Source organism: Apodemus sylvaticus, chromosome 22, assembly GCF_947179515.1.
Source record: "Apodemus sylvaticus chromosome 22, mApoSyl1.1, whole genome shotgun sequence".
Lineage (NCBI taxonomy): Eukaryota > Metazoa > Chordata > Mammalia > Rodentia > Muridae > Apodemus > Apodemus sylvaticus.
In genome coordinates this window covers 20,388,803-20,405,340 of record NC_067493.1, presented here as the reverse complement: position 1 = coordinate 20,405,340, position 16,538 = coordinate 20,388,803, and the positions used below count along the sequence as shown (strand labels likewise).

The 16,538-nt window shown below is 38.3% G+C and overlaps 1 protein-coding gene across 1 annotated transcript in view; it reads left to right on the top strand.

Moving 5' to 3' along the window:
* The window catches only part of LOC127672681 (vomeronasal type-2 receptor 116-like), a 101,249-nt gene that overhangs the window by 24,258 nt on the left and 60,453 nt on the right, over nucleotides 1–16,538 (top strand). The window contains exons 2-3 of the mRNA XM_052167978.1: nucleotides 9,649–9,940; nucleotides 10,559–11,365. Coding sequence (XP_052023938.1) covers nucleotides 9,649–9,940; nucleotides 10,559–11,365 — 1,099 coding nt within the window. The remainder of the gene's footprint in view (nucleotides 1–9,648; nucleotides 9,941–10,558; nucleotides 11,366–16,538) is intronic.

The window sequence follows — 16,538 nt, the reverse complement described above, 5'->3', positions numbered from 1 at the left end:
ACTCCCAGCCCAGGGATGGCACCACCCACAAGGGGCCCTCCCCACCTAATCACTAATTGAGAAAATGCCTCACACCTGATGGAGGCACTTCCCCGACTGGAACTCCTTTCTCTGTGATAACTCCAGCCTGTGTCAAGTTGACACAGGAAACTAGCCAGTACACTGTCTCTGCTACATTCTAAAAGGTCCCCCTACTTCTAACCTCCTGAGTTTGCCTGTTTCCCTTCATTCTGCTGGCCCACAGGGCTTCATTCCTGTCACCTCCCTAGTACCTAATATTGTTCTCATTTACCCCTCCCCACCCCTTTCCCACACATTTCCCTCTCTCCCTTTGAGCCCATGATTGCTTTCTTCTCCCTCCCAAGTATGATTGAAGCATCCTCACTAGGGCCCTTCTTCTTCTTAACCTTGTTGAGAAGTATGGATTTTATTGTAAGTATTCTGTACTTTTTTGGCTAATAGCCATAGTGAGTCAGACCATACAAGTCCTTTGGGGTCTGAATTATCTCACTCAGGATGATATTTTCTACTTCCATTCATTCCCCTGCAAAACTCATGATGTCCCCATTCTTAATAGCTGAATAGGACTCCATTATATAAATGAACCACATTTTCAGCATCCATTCTTCCATTGTGAGATATCTGGATTGTTTCTCCATTTCTGGTGGGATTGAAAACTATTTTAAACATTTTGAAAATTAATCTGGAGTTTCCTCAGAAAATTCAAAATAGATCAACTTGAGACCCAGCTATACTACTCTTGGGCAAGTAACAAAAGATGCCCTACCATGCCACAGGGGCATGTGCTACACTATGTTCAGAGCAGCCTAATTTTTGATCACTAGCCCTTATTTTTTAGAGAAGATAAAAGGGGCAGGGGCTACCTGTGTCTAAGAAAAAGATCTGTCTGTAATCTACTCTTTAATCTTAGTTTTAATATTTATCTCAGGATACATGATCACATTGTAGTGTTCAGATCACATAAATTCAAATGTAAATTCAAATCATAAATTGAATAAGAGGTAAAATAAAGATGTTTCTCTGTGTTTCTATTATGGCTGGTAATCTAGCTAGACATTCATTATGTCACTAGCTCCACAGACTCATTGACAGTCTAAAACTATAATTCTTAGGTTGAAGTTAACATTGAAATTTTATATAGATAAACCCAGTCAATATTTTCATTGTGTCCTCACACCTTCAATAAATGGTTCATTCCCAGTTTGTGATCTTTAATTAATGGTTCTACCAGTTAAAGGAATGTATTCCTAAATTGTAGATTTGTGTCATGTCTGCTTTCTACATTAGCACAAGTAACTCATGACACATGAAGACTGGCAGAGTCCTAATTGTAGTTTTCATATTACAGGGGGGTTTAATTGCAGTCTTTATTATAAAGGGTTCAATTGTTGCTAGCATAAATTTAGGAATTGTTATAGAATCACCATTAGGAATTAAGAAATAATCTATTTGTCTATATAGCATCACGGCATGACAGAACGTATTTGTTGATGTACAGAAAATCTGTCCAATATGGTGGACTAATACCCTGGGATTGTTATATTAATTTAATAATGATAGGAAAGGCATATTGATATCAAGAATTCTGAGATGTCATATCTCATGCCTTACTTGCAAGATATTATCCATCACAAGTCATAATGAACCATCTAAGGAAAATCACCTGCTAGCTTTTAGCCTGTGCTAGATGGCTTCTGACATGTGAGGTTTTAGGACTGTCTAGTTATCTAGGGCTGTCTAGAAAGTGAGGACAGAGTCTCAGTCATCAGGTGAATTCTACATTAAATCTTTTGGGTGTGGGCTTGGTTGTTGTTGTTGTTGTTGTTGTTGTTGTTGTTATAAGAATTTTAGTGACTTCTATTCCTTGGGCATTATATGTCCATTTACATTGCTTGTCTCATGTTGATTTAACTTTAGTGAATGGTATACAATGGGAAAATTATGCATTTCTTGTAGATTATGCAATTTTGTGGAGTACTGGTATTTAAAATATGTCCTAATTATTCTTTTTTTCATTTTTATTTGTTATTTTATTTATTTATTTATTTATATTTCAAATGTTATCCCCTTCCACTTTCCCCTCTACAAGACTCCTATCACCTTCTCCCTCCCCCCAATTCTATGAGAGTACTCACTCAAGCACATGCCCACTCCTGCCTCAGCATCCTAACAGTCCCATATCCTGGGACATCAAGCCTCCACAGGACCAAGAGGCACTCCTCCCAGTGATGCCAGATGAGGCAGTCCTGTGCTCAGATATCCAGCTAGAGCCATGCTTTCTGTTCATTTTTGATTTTGTTAATTTGGATATTTTCTCTGTGTTTTTTAGTTAATTTGCCCACAGATTTGTCTATCATGTTAATTTTCTCAAAGAACCAACTCTTTGTTTCATTGATTCTTTGCATTGGTCACTTTGTTTCTATTTTATTGATTTCAGACATTGGTTTGTTTGTTTTTTTCCATGCCATCTTCATCTCTTGGGTGTGCTCCTTTCTGTTCTAGAGATTTTAGATGTAATGAGTTCCTAGAGTAAGATATGTCTAATCTAGTGTGTAGTCATATAGCAGCTATGAACTTTCCTCTTAGCACTGCATTCATTATGTCCCATAAGTTTTGGTATTCTGTGCAATCACTGTCATTGAATTCCAGGAAGTCTATAATTATTTTATTTCTCCCTAGGCTCTGGTGGTAACATATTTCCCTGGCTATGGTTGACTGTGTTCTTATGCTGGCATTTGATCTGAGTTTGTGCTGATTATAAGTCTAGGGGCCAATTTCTAGGGCTGTCTTTGTTGAATGGATGTTTGATCCTTGATTTCTGTTTTCTCTTTGGTCTTCTGGCCTGTGTGGCCTATGATTAAGCAGGGGGTATCTACCTGAGTTGGAATATGGACTTCTGATGGTTGACATGGTCTCTTGATGAGCAGTGGATCTCCTCCCAAGTTGGGGACAGGAGTTCTGGCAGCCTCTATGGCTTCTGATCCAACAGGGATTCTCAGCTAGCATTGGAGGATGTTAGATAGCCCAGGAGAGAAGGAGATTTGGGATAAAATTTGGTGTCACTGAGACCATGAAGGAATCTCTGAGAGTGGAATTCTGGTGGCTGGTGTGACCTCTGTTCTAACAGGAAGTACCTACCCCACTTGAGGAATGGGACTTGATCACAAGGACGGAAGGAGGCCTAGGAATATGGTATGTGGCATTCATGATCTTCTAGCATGCATGACCTATGGGTGAGCACGTAATGTCTGACCAATGGAACCTAGAGAATGTAGGAGGTATGTAGGTGGGTGGCTGACCTGGTCTTCTAAGAGGTATGACCTGCGGTTGAATGATGTAGCCATGAGGTTAGCTAAACTGCTTTGTGCTCCCAGTAGGTCCCACTCCCAGCCCCCCCCCCCCCACCAGAGGCCCTCTGGATTCACAAATCAAAGACACACACACACACACACATCAGTAAATTTTAAATGCCTTGACTCACTCAGAGGCAGGGCATTTCTCATCCTTCCATTTGCTAGAAAACTCTCCCCTCTTGTACTTCCCAGTTTATATCTTTCAAAAACCTATATTTCATCTCTGCCACCCAAAACACAATTGGGGATGTGGCCAATGTGGACACTTTCCTTGATTCTCACGTGTCTGCTGGCTTTAAATCTGGTCTTTCTTTTTCCTGGTCATAGCAATCTCTGCCTTCTTTCATCTCTCCCCCAGTTCATAGCCCAAGCAAAAACCCAGGTCCCCCTCAGCCTATCTGCCCATCCATTGGCTGTATAGCAATTCTTTATTGCCACTCATATCCACATTAGGGTGGAAACCCTCAGCTTTAGAGCTGAATTGAATTGAGACAGCCTTAGAACCAATTCCTAATGTGATAAGGGTGTTTTCCTGAGAGAACCAAGAGAGTGGATTTAGACCCACAGGCACGCAGCCTACATGGTCATCTAGAAGGTGCAGCTTGTGGTTTGGTAGTAGATGTCTGCACAAGGGAGCAGAGATAGTGGGGGTGTCTGTGAGCATCTGGCATACATGGTCTTCTGGTAGGTATAGCCAGTGGTTGGGTAGGTAGCGAGGGTGTCTACCTGAGGGAGAGTAGAAAGTAAGGGGAGCTCGTGGGTGACTGGCCTACATGGCCTTCTTTCATGTATGGCTGGTGGTTGGGTAGTAGGTGTCTGTCTCAGAGAATGGAATGAGTGGGTGTGCCTATGGGCAGCTCCTCTACCTTGTCATCTGTTAGGTGTGGCCTGTTTGGGGCCAGGGGTGTTTGGTAGAGAAAACTGAGATAGTAGGGAAGGTCAAACAGCTGGTCAAACAAACCTACCTTGTCTTCTGGAAGATGTGTCCTGTGGTTGAGCTGTATGTGTCTGCCTCAGGAACCGAAGATAATAAGTTTGGGTCTGTGAGCAGGTTGCCTCTCTGAGCTACTGGAAAGTATGATCTGTGGTTGAGCTGGAGGTATTTGCCAGAGAGCATATTAAATAGTCCACAGTTAGAATAAATTCAACATTATATATATATATATATACAATTCAGACTGCCACCTGCCACACCACCTCCAGTAGATTCTGTGGACAAGTTTCACAGATGGAGGCATTAGACTCTGATTCAGAGGAGGTCTCCTGGAACTGGTTGTGGACCTATTTAGCCGGAGATAGTTTTGAGCCGTAGTTCTCTTGGCAGCTTACCTACTCTGGTTTTCCCCTATTCTATCTCTGCATTCACGAGATGTTCCTGATAGCCTGGGCCGAGACTATCCAAGTGAGAAAGTTGAATGAAAGTTTATTCTTTGAAATATAGTCACTGGCCATGACCTCTTCCTTGAAAGTTCAACGCTTCGCTTCATAATTGCTTCGTAATCAGTTACATAACTACAACATAATGCATTATTAAAATAACCTCCCAACAATATATGAATGGCTATGTGTGTAGATGAGGTTGGCTCTGACATTGTGGTATGGAAAGCATTGAGTATAGTTTTAAAGTGAATCTTGAGGAACTTTAAAGAGACAGAAGCTAGATGTTACATAAGGAACATTCCTTTAAGTAAACAGGACCTAGGGGCCATAGCTAAGTGTTCCTGAGAACTTCTGAACTTGTGAAAGTTTACTATTAACTACAGGTGATTTTACATGAACTTATTCTGATCTAGGAATGAGATGCTTCGTACGTGAACTTCCTAATTCATACCTGATTGATTTTGTATCTTCTTCTGCCAAATGCTTATGATAATTGTTCTTTGTAATTGCTTCACTGAATACATTTTTTTCAGAATTGTAATGCCAATTTTATATGTATAAAAATCCCTGCTTGAGAGCCGCAAAATACATTCAGATTCAAACTGCCTCAGTTTTAGTTTCTGTTTGTCACTCACCACTTGCTAATCTGTACCTCTCCTGATATCCAAAGTCCACACTCGGTGAATTCCCCCACCCCCCACCCCCGACTGGGTGGGTCTGTGGCAGCCACCACTGAAAGTAATGCATTATCTCTAGCCTCTAGGCCATCTAGGAATGTCCCAGTAAAGACTGGGCATGACTCTGTGGATGAAAATATCTGTTATGGGTCAGTCTCTGAACTAGAAAGAAAGAAATGTCATCCAGGAAGCAGTAGTGTCACCAGGAGTCTAGTTTCAACTGTAGTGGTTTTCCCAATGTGGATTTTTCCCCCACAGATTTTCAGCTTCTGTGGAAAGTGAGATAGGAGATTTGATGGAACAAGAAAATATCATTTCAAGAGTTTATGACATCCATGGATGTGGCTACACACCTTACAATAAAAGAATGGACTCTGCTAAGATCTCTTTACTAAGAAGTATTGTTACAAAATTATGGGGAAAAAACATTCACTGTGCATCATTCTCTGCCTTCCCATAACCCAAACTGATTGAATGCCTGCCTAGCCCCTGAATCATGTCCAGGACAGTGATTCCTCCAGAAAAACATTTAGATTCCTTAGAACAAGAGTCTCTAAGTGATGGCACAGAAATCAATTTTCCATCAATGGTACAAGAAAACTTCTCTTCTCCATCTTGGTGTGGTGGGTGACCCCCATGGGTCCATAGAAATTATGGCCTTGTTGGGGTAGATATGATCTTTTTGGAGAAAATGCTCCACTCTGGATGGACTTTGAGGATTCAGATGCTCAGTGTTACTCTCTTTGCTGCTACATGCTTATCCAAACGTAGAAATCTCAGCTACTTCTCCATCAGGATGTCTTCTTGCATGGATGTCACTAATGCTTCCCACCCTGACAATAATAAACTAAACCTTTGAAAATATAAGGAATTTCCAATTAAATGTTTTCCTTTGAAAGTATTGACACAATCATAGCATCTATTCACAGCCAGAAAACCCTAACGAAGACAATGGGGAAATATTTAGTCAAAATCAGGCCTCATTCAGCATGTTTGAAATCACAACAAAGAAAGTTACATAAATACTGACTATCATAAAGTCTCCAGTCAGAGCTCAGGGTCAAATAATTCATACCAGAGACAACCCCTCTGAATGTGATAGGTTTTGTGAAGTTTTTGTAGTGTTAATTTCTTATTTGGCCCTAGTACATCCATACTAGAATATTTTAAATATAATCCATTCTTTTGATTTTTTATTTTCTATATTTTTTGTTTACATTCCAAATGATTTTCCCTTTCCAGTTTCCCCCCTCCCCATAAGTCCCATAAGCCCTCGTCCCTCCATCCATTCTCCAATCAGTCCCCTCCTGCTTCTCTGTCCTGGTACTCACCTACAATGCTGGATCAATCCTTTACAGGACCAAGGACCTCTCCTTCCTTCTTCTTAGGAATCATTTGATACATGAATTGTGTCTTGGGTATTCAGAGCTTCAGGGCTAATATCCATTTATCAGTGACTGCATTCCATGTGTGTTCTTTTGTAATTCAGCTACCTCACTTAGGATGATATTTTCCAGTTCCAACCATTTGCTAAGAACTTCATGAATTCATTGTTTTAAATTGCTGAGTAGTCTTCCATTGTGTAAATATAACACATTTTCTGTATCCATTCCTCCACTGAGAGACATCTGGGTTCTTTCCAGCTTCTGGTTATTATAAATAAGGCTTCTATGAACATAGTGGAGCACATGTCCTTATTGCATACTGGGGAATCCTCTGGGTATATGCCCAGGAGTGGTATAGCAGAATATTCTGGAAGTGTCATGCCCAGCTTTCTGAGAGACCGCCAGACTGATTTCCAGAGTAGTTGTACCAACTTCCATTCCCGCCAGCAGTGGAGGAGGGCTCCTCTTTCTCCACATCCTCACCAATACCTGTTGTCTCATGAATTTTTAATCTTAGCCATTCTGACTGGTGTGAGGTGAAATCTCAGGGTTGTTTTGATTTTCATTTCCCTAATCACTAAAGTGCTTCTCGGCCATTCAAAGTTCTTCAGGTGAAAAAACTTTGTTTAGCTCTGTACCCCATTTTTATAGGGTGGTTTTGCTCTCTGGAGTCTAACTTCTTGAGTTCTTTGTATATATTGGATATTAGCCCTCTGTCAGATGTAGGGTTGGTGAAGATATTTTCCCAATATGTTGGTTGCCATTCATTTTGCCCTTTTTTTTTTTTACAGCGTCCTTTGCTTTACAGAAACTTTGTAATTTTATGAGGTCCCATTTGTCAATTCTTGATCTTAGAGCATAAGCTATTGGTGTTCTGTTCTGGAACTTTACCCCTGTGCCCATGTCCTCAAGGGTCTTCCCCAGTTTCTTTTCTATTGGTTTCAGTGTGTCTGGTTTTATGTGGAGGTCCTTGGTCCACTTGGAGTTGAGTTTAGTACAAGGAGATAAGAATGGATCAATTTTCATTCTTCTGCATGCTGACCTCCAGTTGAATCAACACCATTTGTTGAAAAGGCTATCTTTTTTCCACTGGATGGTTTTAGCTCCTCTGCCAAAGATCAAGTGACCATAGGGAGGGAAAATCTTTTGATTTTTCATACCATACACACAATTGAGTAGTTTTGTACTGAGGTAAAATCTCACCAATGAGCATGGAAAAGCTATCTTGTTTATTCCATGTCTGATTCATGACATTCATAAAGTCTATGATCTCAACTAATGTTTAGGCACATAAAGATATTCAGCAGTACCAAATATTCATTCAAAATAAATATATACTCAAGAAAGTTTATTTGAGTAGAGTATATGTGACAAATTTTTCACTGGGGGCTCCTCTGTCACAAGAATAATATGTCAGATGAGAATCTGGACTAGTGCAATTTGGAAAGTCAGAATATCTGTACAAGATGATGTACAGATGGTGTAATTTGTTACTCTACTTCAGACTTTATCCCACATCAAAGTGTTGAAGAAAAAAATTTTCTATGTGTAAATGTCCATTTTTTGAACCCACTCTTTCAGTGTAGATTAATGTAATTTGAAAGAAAGAGAAAGGAAGAAAAAAGAAAAAGAAAGGAGGAAAGAGAAAGAGGCAAAGAAAGAAAGAGAAAGAAAAAAGAAAAAGGAAAGAAAGAAAGAAAGAAAGAAAGAAGGAAGGAAGGAAGGAAGGAAGGAAGGAAGGAAGGAAGGAAGGAAGGAAGGAAGGGAAAAATGCTACATGTGTTTTTTTGGTTTTTTGGTTTTTGTTTTTTGCTTTTTGTTTTTTATTTTTGTTTTTGTTTGTTTTTTGGTTAGGCCTTCTCTTACTTTTTAGTTGGGTTATAAAGAAGGTGTCCCATGCTTTCATGCCCTCTTCCTTAGGGTGACCCCTTCTCTTCATCCTCTTCTTCTCACCACACTCCCAGAGTGTTCTCTACTTAAGCCTCTTCACTCATACTCCATAACTCTTGTTCATTATTTTCATTTTGCCTATAATCACATTTCCTTTCAATGTCAAAATATTAATTTATGTGACAGTCATAAGAGTGTGATTTACAGACCTCTCTAACTGCAGGTACTATAATTTGCAGAAGCCTAGCTCCTATGCACTGAAATCTAAAATTTAATCTGAATTTTTTCCCAAGGCCATGCTTCTCACCAGTTTCTCTGAGATAGCTAATGACCGAGTATTGCCTCTGATATTTCATAAGGATGCTAATCTTATTTATGAAGCTACACTTTCATGACCAGATAACACTACCTGTTTAAAATCCACATTATAATTCCAACACAAAAGGTTATAAATTTGAAAATGTTAATAGTATAAAGATATGAATATTTAATACATAAAAGTAATTATGTTGCATACAAAATAATAGCCATGGTTTGAATATTTCCTCTTGCTAATATTTCTTATTACTATGATAAAATATCATAACAAAACCAGGTTAAGGGAAAGGAATTTATTTTGTCTTACATATCCAGAGAGATTCTGGTCATCATTTTAGGTAAGATCTGACAGCAGAGAGGGAAATAAGAATGGTAGGAGCTTGAAGTTGGCTAGTTAAATTGTAATATCACTCTGGAAACAAAAGATTAGACAAGAAGTAAATTAACAATATAAAGCCCAATGGCCTGTCCCCAATGACCCAATTTGTCCAGTAAGACTCAACTTCTTCAAAATTCTACATGCTTCATTACTGATGTCATCAATTGAGGGCAGAGTGTTCAGATATGAAGCTATTTGACATTCAAATCACAGCAACCCGAAATATTCTTGTATCTTCTGTGCAGGTTAAATTTAAAGAACTACCAGATTGTTCTGGCAATGGTTTACGCCATTGAGGAGATCAACAGGAATCCCCATATTTTACCCAATGTGTCTCTGGGATATGATATATATAACGTCCTGTACAATGAATGGTGGATATTGGAAAGATGCATCACATGGCTGTCTGGGCCAAAGAAGTATGTGCCTAATTACACATGTAGGAGAGAAATGAAGTCTATTGCAGTACTCACAGGCATATCATGGATAATATCTACCAATATAGGGTCACTGCTAGAACTCTACAAATATCCACAGGTAAGAACGAGTGAAGTGGAGAAAGATAAAACTGCTTATAATTCATTGCCATTCCCAGGTGCTAAAAGAGGATGAAAGAAAAGTGTGCTTATGGATCTGACAACGTTTATAATCCCAAAGAGTAAGTATTGAGTGATGTACTCAGGACAGAGGCAAGGAATAGGCTGGAGCTAACAGTGATTACAGGGAAAATCGAGTGTAAATGTATGATGGTCTAGAGAAGCAGCTTTGTGCATAAAGTATGGTTCACAAGCATGAGAACCTGACTTTAAATATCTACCACTCACATACAACCAGTTGAAGGCAGTATATATAGGTAACCTAAGTTCTGGTAATGCAGAGACAGGTGAGTTGCTTGAGATCACAGACTAGCCAGGGTAATTAAAACTGAACTACAATTTCACTTAGGATCCTATGGGCCGGGGAGTAAAAGAAAAAAAGGAAAAATTAAATGTAGTGAATAATGACAAAGAACTCTAGTATCAACATGTATGCACATAAACAAATGAGTAGATTATCGTCATATTATATGATTCTAAAAGCCTGTATTGATTGGGCACGTGCTTTATGCTTCCTCCTCTTAATTCTTTTATTCTCTTTATCTTCTTTTCCTTTTAGCTGACCATTGGTTCTTTTGATGCTAACCTCAATAATTATAAGCAGTTTCCTGATCTCTATCAAATGGCCTCCAAGGACATGTCTCTGTCCCATGGCATTGTCTCCTTGTTGAATTATTTCCACTGGAACTGGGTGGGATTGATCATGTCTGAAGGACAAAAAGGTGTTCAGATAATCTCAGACTTGAGGGCAGAAATGGACAGAAATAGAATATGTGTAGATTTTGTGGAAATGATCCCAGTCACTGAAGTATCTTATTTACCAAACCACCAATTGAATCCTACACAGGTTCTGAAATCAACAGCAAATGTGATCATCACCTATGGTGACAGTGATTTTCTGAGAGGCTTCCTGTTTCATTTAAGACAAACTTTAGTTACAAGGAAAGTCTGGATCATGAACTCAGAGTGGGATGTTATCATCCAGCCAAAGCATTTCATTTTACATTCACTCCATGGAAGCCTCATCTTCACACATCACCACAAAGAAACCTCTGGTTATGGAAATTTTATCCAAACGCTTCATCCTTCCAAATACCCAGAAGATTTTTACCTTAGAAATCTGTGGTTCTACTTTTTTAACTGCTCATTTGCTGACGATGACTGTAACACACTAGAGAACTGTCTGCCTAATGCTTCCTTGCATGAGTCACCAGGGATACGTTTTGACATGGTCATGACTGAGTTTGCTTATAATATATACAATGCAGTGTATGCTGTGGCCCACAGCCTTCATGAGATGCTTCTACATCAAGTAGTAGCAAGACCAATAAGAAAGGCAGAAGGGCTGCTGTTTGCAGCATGGCAGGTAATGTGTCTCTCATTGGATTGTTCAGAACATCAACAATGTGATTTTCTAAATGTATTTTTTGAGGTTACACTACTTATTTTGGATCTCTAAGGGTTCAAAATAAACTTCTTATAACTGATAAGTCAAAAATTTTTGAAAAAGAACAAAGTGTCCATAGAGAGAAGACAGTGTGTTCTAATCCCACATCAGTGTTTGGTGTGGCCACATCAATTATTTATATATGAAAGATACAGAAACTATCTTGTCTTGTGAGTCCTATGGCAAGAAGTGAGAAACTGTCAAAAGGATTAGGCCAGAAGAAGGTAGAGTGCCTAGGCACATAGAGTCAAACAACATGGAGAAAGGAGTTACAGAAACAAACTGGAGGAAGTAAACAACTGAGAGTAAGATAGGTATATTATGGGTATAATACAGTATTATAAGAACAATATAATAAAAGTGTATGGAGTCCCAGCTATGGAGAAGAGAACTCAGAAGAAAGGGAAGGGATTGAGCTGACTGAAGATAAGACACTTAGGCACAAGACTACCACAACATGCAGCAAAGCCTGTGTAGGCCAACTGGGCAATGGAGGGGACTGATGACAGGTCACCTAGGTATGTATAATTCCACAACATACAGTGAAGACTACAGAAGTCAGGGGTGGGGGTGGCCTAGCCTAGGGTGCTCAGGCAAAGTCAGTTAACCTGATTTCAACAGATGCAAGGACTGGCCAGAAGTGTGCTGAACTTTGAATATTGATTATTATTGCAAACAGAATCTGACTCTTAGGGGAAAAGATAGGAACAAAACATTCTGAATACTAACAGACAGAGGAAAATTACTCTTCAGTCCTACTAGGACTTATCCTCTGCTAAATCATAAATGCCTTTAGTAGGAGAGAAATGTGACTTACATTATCAAAAAAGAAATTTTTTTCTAAATTATCAAATTAAGTCCTGATGTAAATCCCAGTACAAAAACAAAAACATGAAAGAAAACAAAAACATGAAAGAAAAAGGAAGGTAAATGTCTCCTCCAAAATAAGCATTTCTATAGTAACTTCAACAATTATTCTTAATATTAATTCTGCAATAAAAAGATAAAGATGAGGAGACTGAGTTAGACTATAGGATCCACTCAGGTATTCCAAAAGGTACACTTCAACAGCAATGAGATATGTTTTAAACAGACCTACAATCAGCAATGAGAATAAAGCAGTAATAAAATAATTTGAAAACTAAAAAATTCCAGGAACACATTCTGCAGAATTTTACCAGAATGTTAAATAACTGCTATCAGTATTTCTCAAATTATTCTATAATGTGGAAAAGGAATGACTACTTCAAAACTCTTTCTATGAAACCAGATTGATTAATACTGGTGTATTAATCTGAAATTCAAACCACATAAAGACTCAACAAAAAAGTAAATCACAGACAAGTCCTCCTAACAAACATATGTGTACAAATTAATAAAATGGAATGGAGAAATTCTGTAATAACATTATAATTTCAAAAAAATAATTTAAAATTAAAATATGAAGGAAAGTAAATTCTCAAAACATCTGTAAACTTATTTCAGTACCACATCAAAAAGATCAGTCACCATAATCAAGTTGTCTTCATTCCAGATATTCAGGGATAAATCAACAAATATAAATCAATAAATGAAATTGATCACATAAGTGGAACCAAACACAGAAATAATATTATTATATAAATAGAGGTAGAAAAGGACTTTGAAAAAAATCCAATATTACTTCATAATAAAAGTCATGAAGATGTTAGGGATATTTGAAAAACCTATATCCAGAATTGTGCTAAATCTAGGGAAAACCAAAAAAATCCCAAAAAAATATTAGGGAAGGAAATTTAACACAAATGTCTTCCTCTATACCAGTGATGAACATAGCAACAAAAAATGAAGAAATAATTCCATTGACAATAACCATAAAGAAATTAAATACCTGGGAATAAACCTGGGCAAGGCAACTTCACCAAGAAAGAGCTCTACCATGAAACTTTAAGACACTGAAAAAAGTAATTGAGTTGAAGAATACACTAGAAAATAGAAAGACCTCCCATGATCATGGGTTGCATAAAGTGATATTGTGTATTTTTCATACTACACAGAGCAATTGACATTTAAAGATGATTTCAATCAAAATTACATCATCATGAAATCTCAACATGTATGACAGACCAGTTGACAAGCCAATATGTAGAGGGTCCTATCCCGAGGTGAAGAGCACCAGACCATTGAGACAGTTTTCTCCAGAGAAGGGGTCCCTGATAGGTTACCTAATCCTAAGTAGTCAGCAATAAACACATGTACATACATACAAACTACAGTGAATGGACTCAGTATGGTGTGTTGTGGAGGTGATTCATGAATTATAATGGAAAGTGGGGGCCATGGAAAAAAGGGTGAAAAGCAGAAATGGTATAAGTACAGTTTACTATGATTTGGTTTGTTGTGGTTTGTTTTGATATAGTTTAATTTAGTTTGATTTAATTAAGTTTAGTTTACTTGTGTATGATATTCTCTGAAAAATAATTTTTAAAATGACACTATTATTCACAGACATGTTAAAAAAAAAAAAACCTTAAGTTTAATGTGAAAGCACAAAAGAGCAAATACAGCCAAAGCAATCCTAAACAAAATGAATACAACTGGAGGTATCTTCATACCTACTTTAAACTCATACAATGGACTCACAACAATACAAATAGCATAGTACTGGCACAAAAGCAGACACATACATGATCAGTACAATAAAATAGAATGGAATATAATAGGAGAATACAATGGATGGGTAGGAGAGGAAAGAAGAGGAGAGGAGAGGAGAGGAGAGGAGAGGAGAGGAGAGGAGAGGAGAGGAGAGGAGAGGAGAGGAGAGGAGAGGAGAGGAGAGGAGAAGAAGGTAGGATGGGATAATAGAGGGCCCAGACACAAATCCATACAATTATAGCTAACTCAGATTTTAAATAAACATGCCAAATGCATACATTGAAGAGATGACAGTATTTTCAACAAATATGGCCCCCACTATATTGTTTCTGGTAATACACCCAAAGGACTGTCTATATTTAACCACAGAAATGCTCATGCATCCATATTCACTGTTGCCCTACTCACAATAGCCAGGAAATGAATTCAGCTTAAATGTCTATGAGCTAATGAATGCATAATGAAAATATGGTACCTACAAACAAGGGTCTGCTATTCATCTGTAAACAAAAGTGAAATAATCATATTTTGAGGTAAATGGATGAAACTGGACAAAAAATTATTGACAGAGGTAACCCAGGCCCAGACAGACAAAACCCAGGTGGCTTCAATTCATTGGTTATGTGTACTTAGTTTGCAACGCCTGTAGAAGTAAAAATGAAAAAGTAGAAAAATAAAAGAAAGAAAAGGAGTTGGTGGGTATTAACAAGTAGAGGATAGTAGAATACAGAAAAATGGAAATAGAAAGGGGAATTCTGGAAATAGAAAAGCTGAAAGTAGGAAGGAAGTAAAGAGAAGAGAAGATTTCTGTTCATGCTCCTGGCCTTCTGTGCATCTCTTCTGTCTCCCTCAATTCCTGATCCTGCCTCTCCCACCCAAGTTCCTCCCTCCATGTGTTTCTCATGATTATGTCGTTCCCCCTTCTATGTGGGAATGGAGGGTCCTCACTTGGGCATTCCTTCTGTTGAATTTCTTATTCTCTGTGGGTTATATAATGGGTATTCTGTACTCTTTGACTAATAGCCATACATCAGTGAATACATACCATTCATGTCCTTTTGGGTCCAAGTTACCTCGCTCATAATGATACTTTCTAGTTCCATCCATTTGCCTACAAAATACATAATGTCCTCATTTTCAATACCTGAATAGTATTACTTTGTGTAAGTGAACTACAATATCTGTATCCATTCTTCATTTGAGGGACATCTGTCCCTCAAAGAAAGAGCTTCTGGCTCTTATGAATAAGACTGCAATAAAAATACTGGAGTGCATGTCTTTGTGGTGTGATAGAACAACTTTTAGGTATATGCCCAGGATCAGTTTAGCTTGGTCTTCAGGTAGAACTATCTCCAATTTTCTGAGAAACAACAATGATTTCCAGAGTGGTTGTACAAATTTGCAATTCCACCAGCATGTGCTGTTGTATGAGTTCTTCATCTCAGCCACTCTGACATGTGTAAGATGAAATCTCAGGGCCATTTTGATTTGAACTTCCCCAGTGACTGCAGATGTTAAACATTTCTTTAAGTGCTTCTTGGCCATTCAAAACTCTTCTGTTGAGAATTCTCTGTTTACCTCTGTACCCCATTTTTAACTAGGTTATCTGATGTTTTGGATCTTCTTGGGTTCCTTATAAACTTTGGATATTAGCCCTCTATCAGATGTAGGATTAGTGAAGATAATTTCCCAATCTGTATGTTGCCATTTTGTCCTATTGGCAGTGTCCTTTGCCTTACAGAATCTTTTGTTTCATGAGGTCCCATTTGTCAGTTTTTGAGCTTAGAGCCTGAGCCATTGGTGTTCAAGAGAATGAATGGAAATATGCATCTGCAGGGGTTGGAGGGCATTAAGGGAACATCTAGGAAGTCTCAAAGACCTGGAATGTGAGAGGCTCCCATGAATCAATGGGGATGACCTTAACCAATGTCCAACAGTAGGCAAATGGAACCTGAAGAGACCACCTTCAGTAGATGGCACATATGTAGCAGAAGACTACCTTGTCTGACCTCAGTGGGAGAGGATGGACCTAATCCTGTAGAGACTTGATGCCCCAGAGAAGGGGGATGAGGGTGAGCACCCTCTCAGAGGCAAAGGGGAGGTATGATGGGGTGAAGTACTCTTGGGTGAAGAACTGGAAAGAGGGACAACATTTGGAATGTAAATAAATAAAACAAATTTTAAAAAAGAGAGAGAAAAAACAGGAAAAATGGCTAATCATAACAAAGAATGTATAATAAAACGTCTGAAACCTACTATATATAATTTAACTTGAAATAATATTCTTTTAAAGTTAGAGGATAGAAATACAATATACCAAGATAATTTGAGTCTTTATAGAAGCCAAGAGTTACTAAACAAAAATGCTAGTAACAGGTGTGGGACACCTTTATAACTTCTTGATAAAAAAAAATCCCCGAGACTCCCCAACCAAAAATGAATAAATATAGGTTCCTGC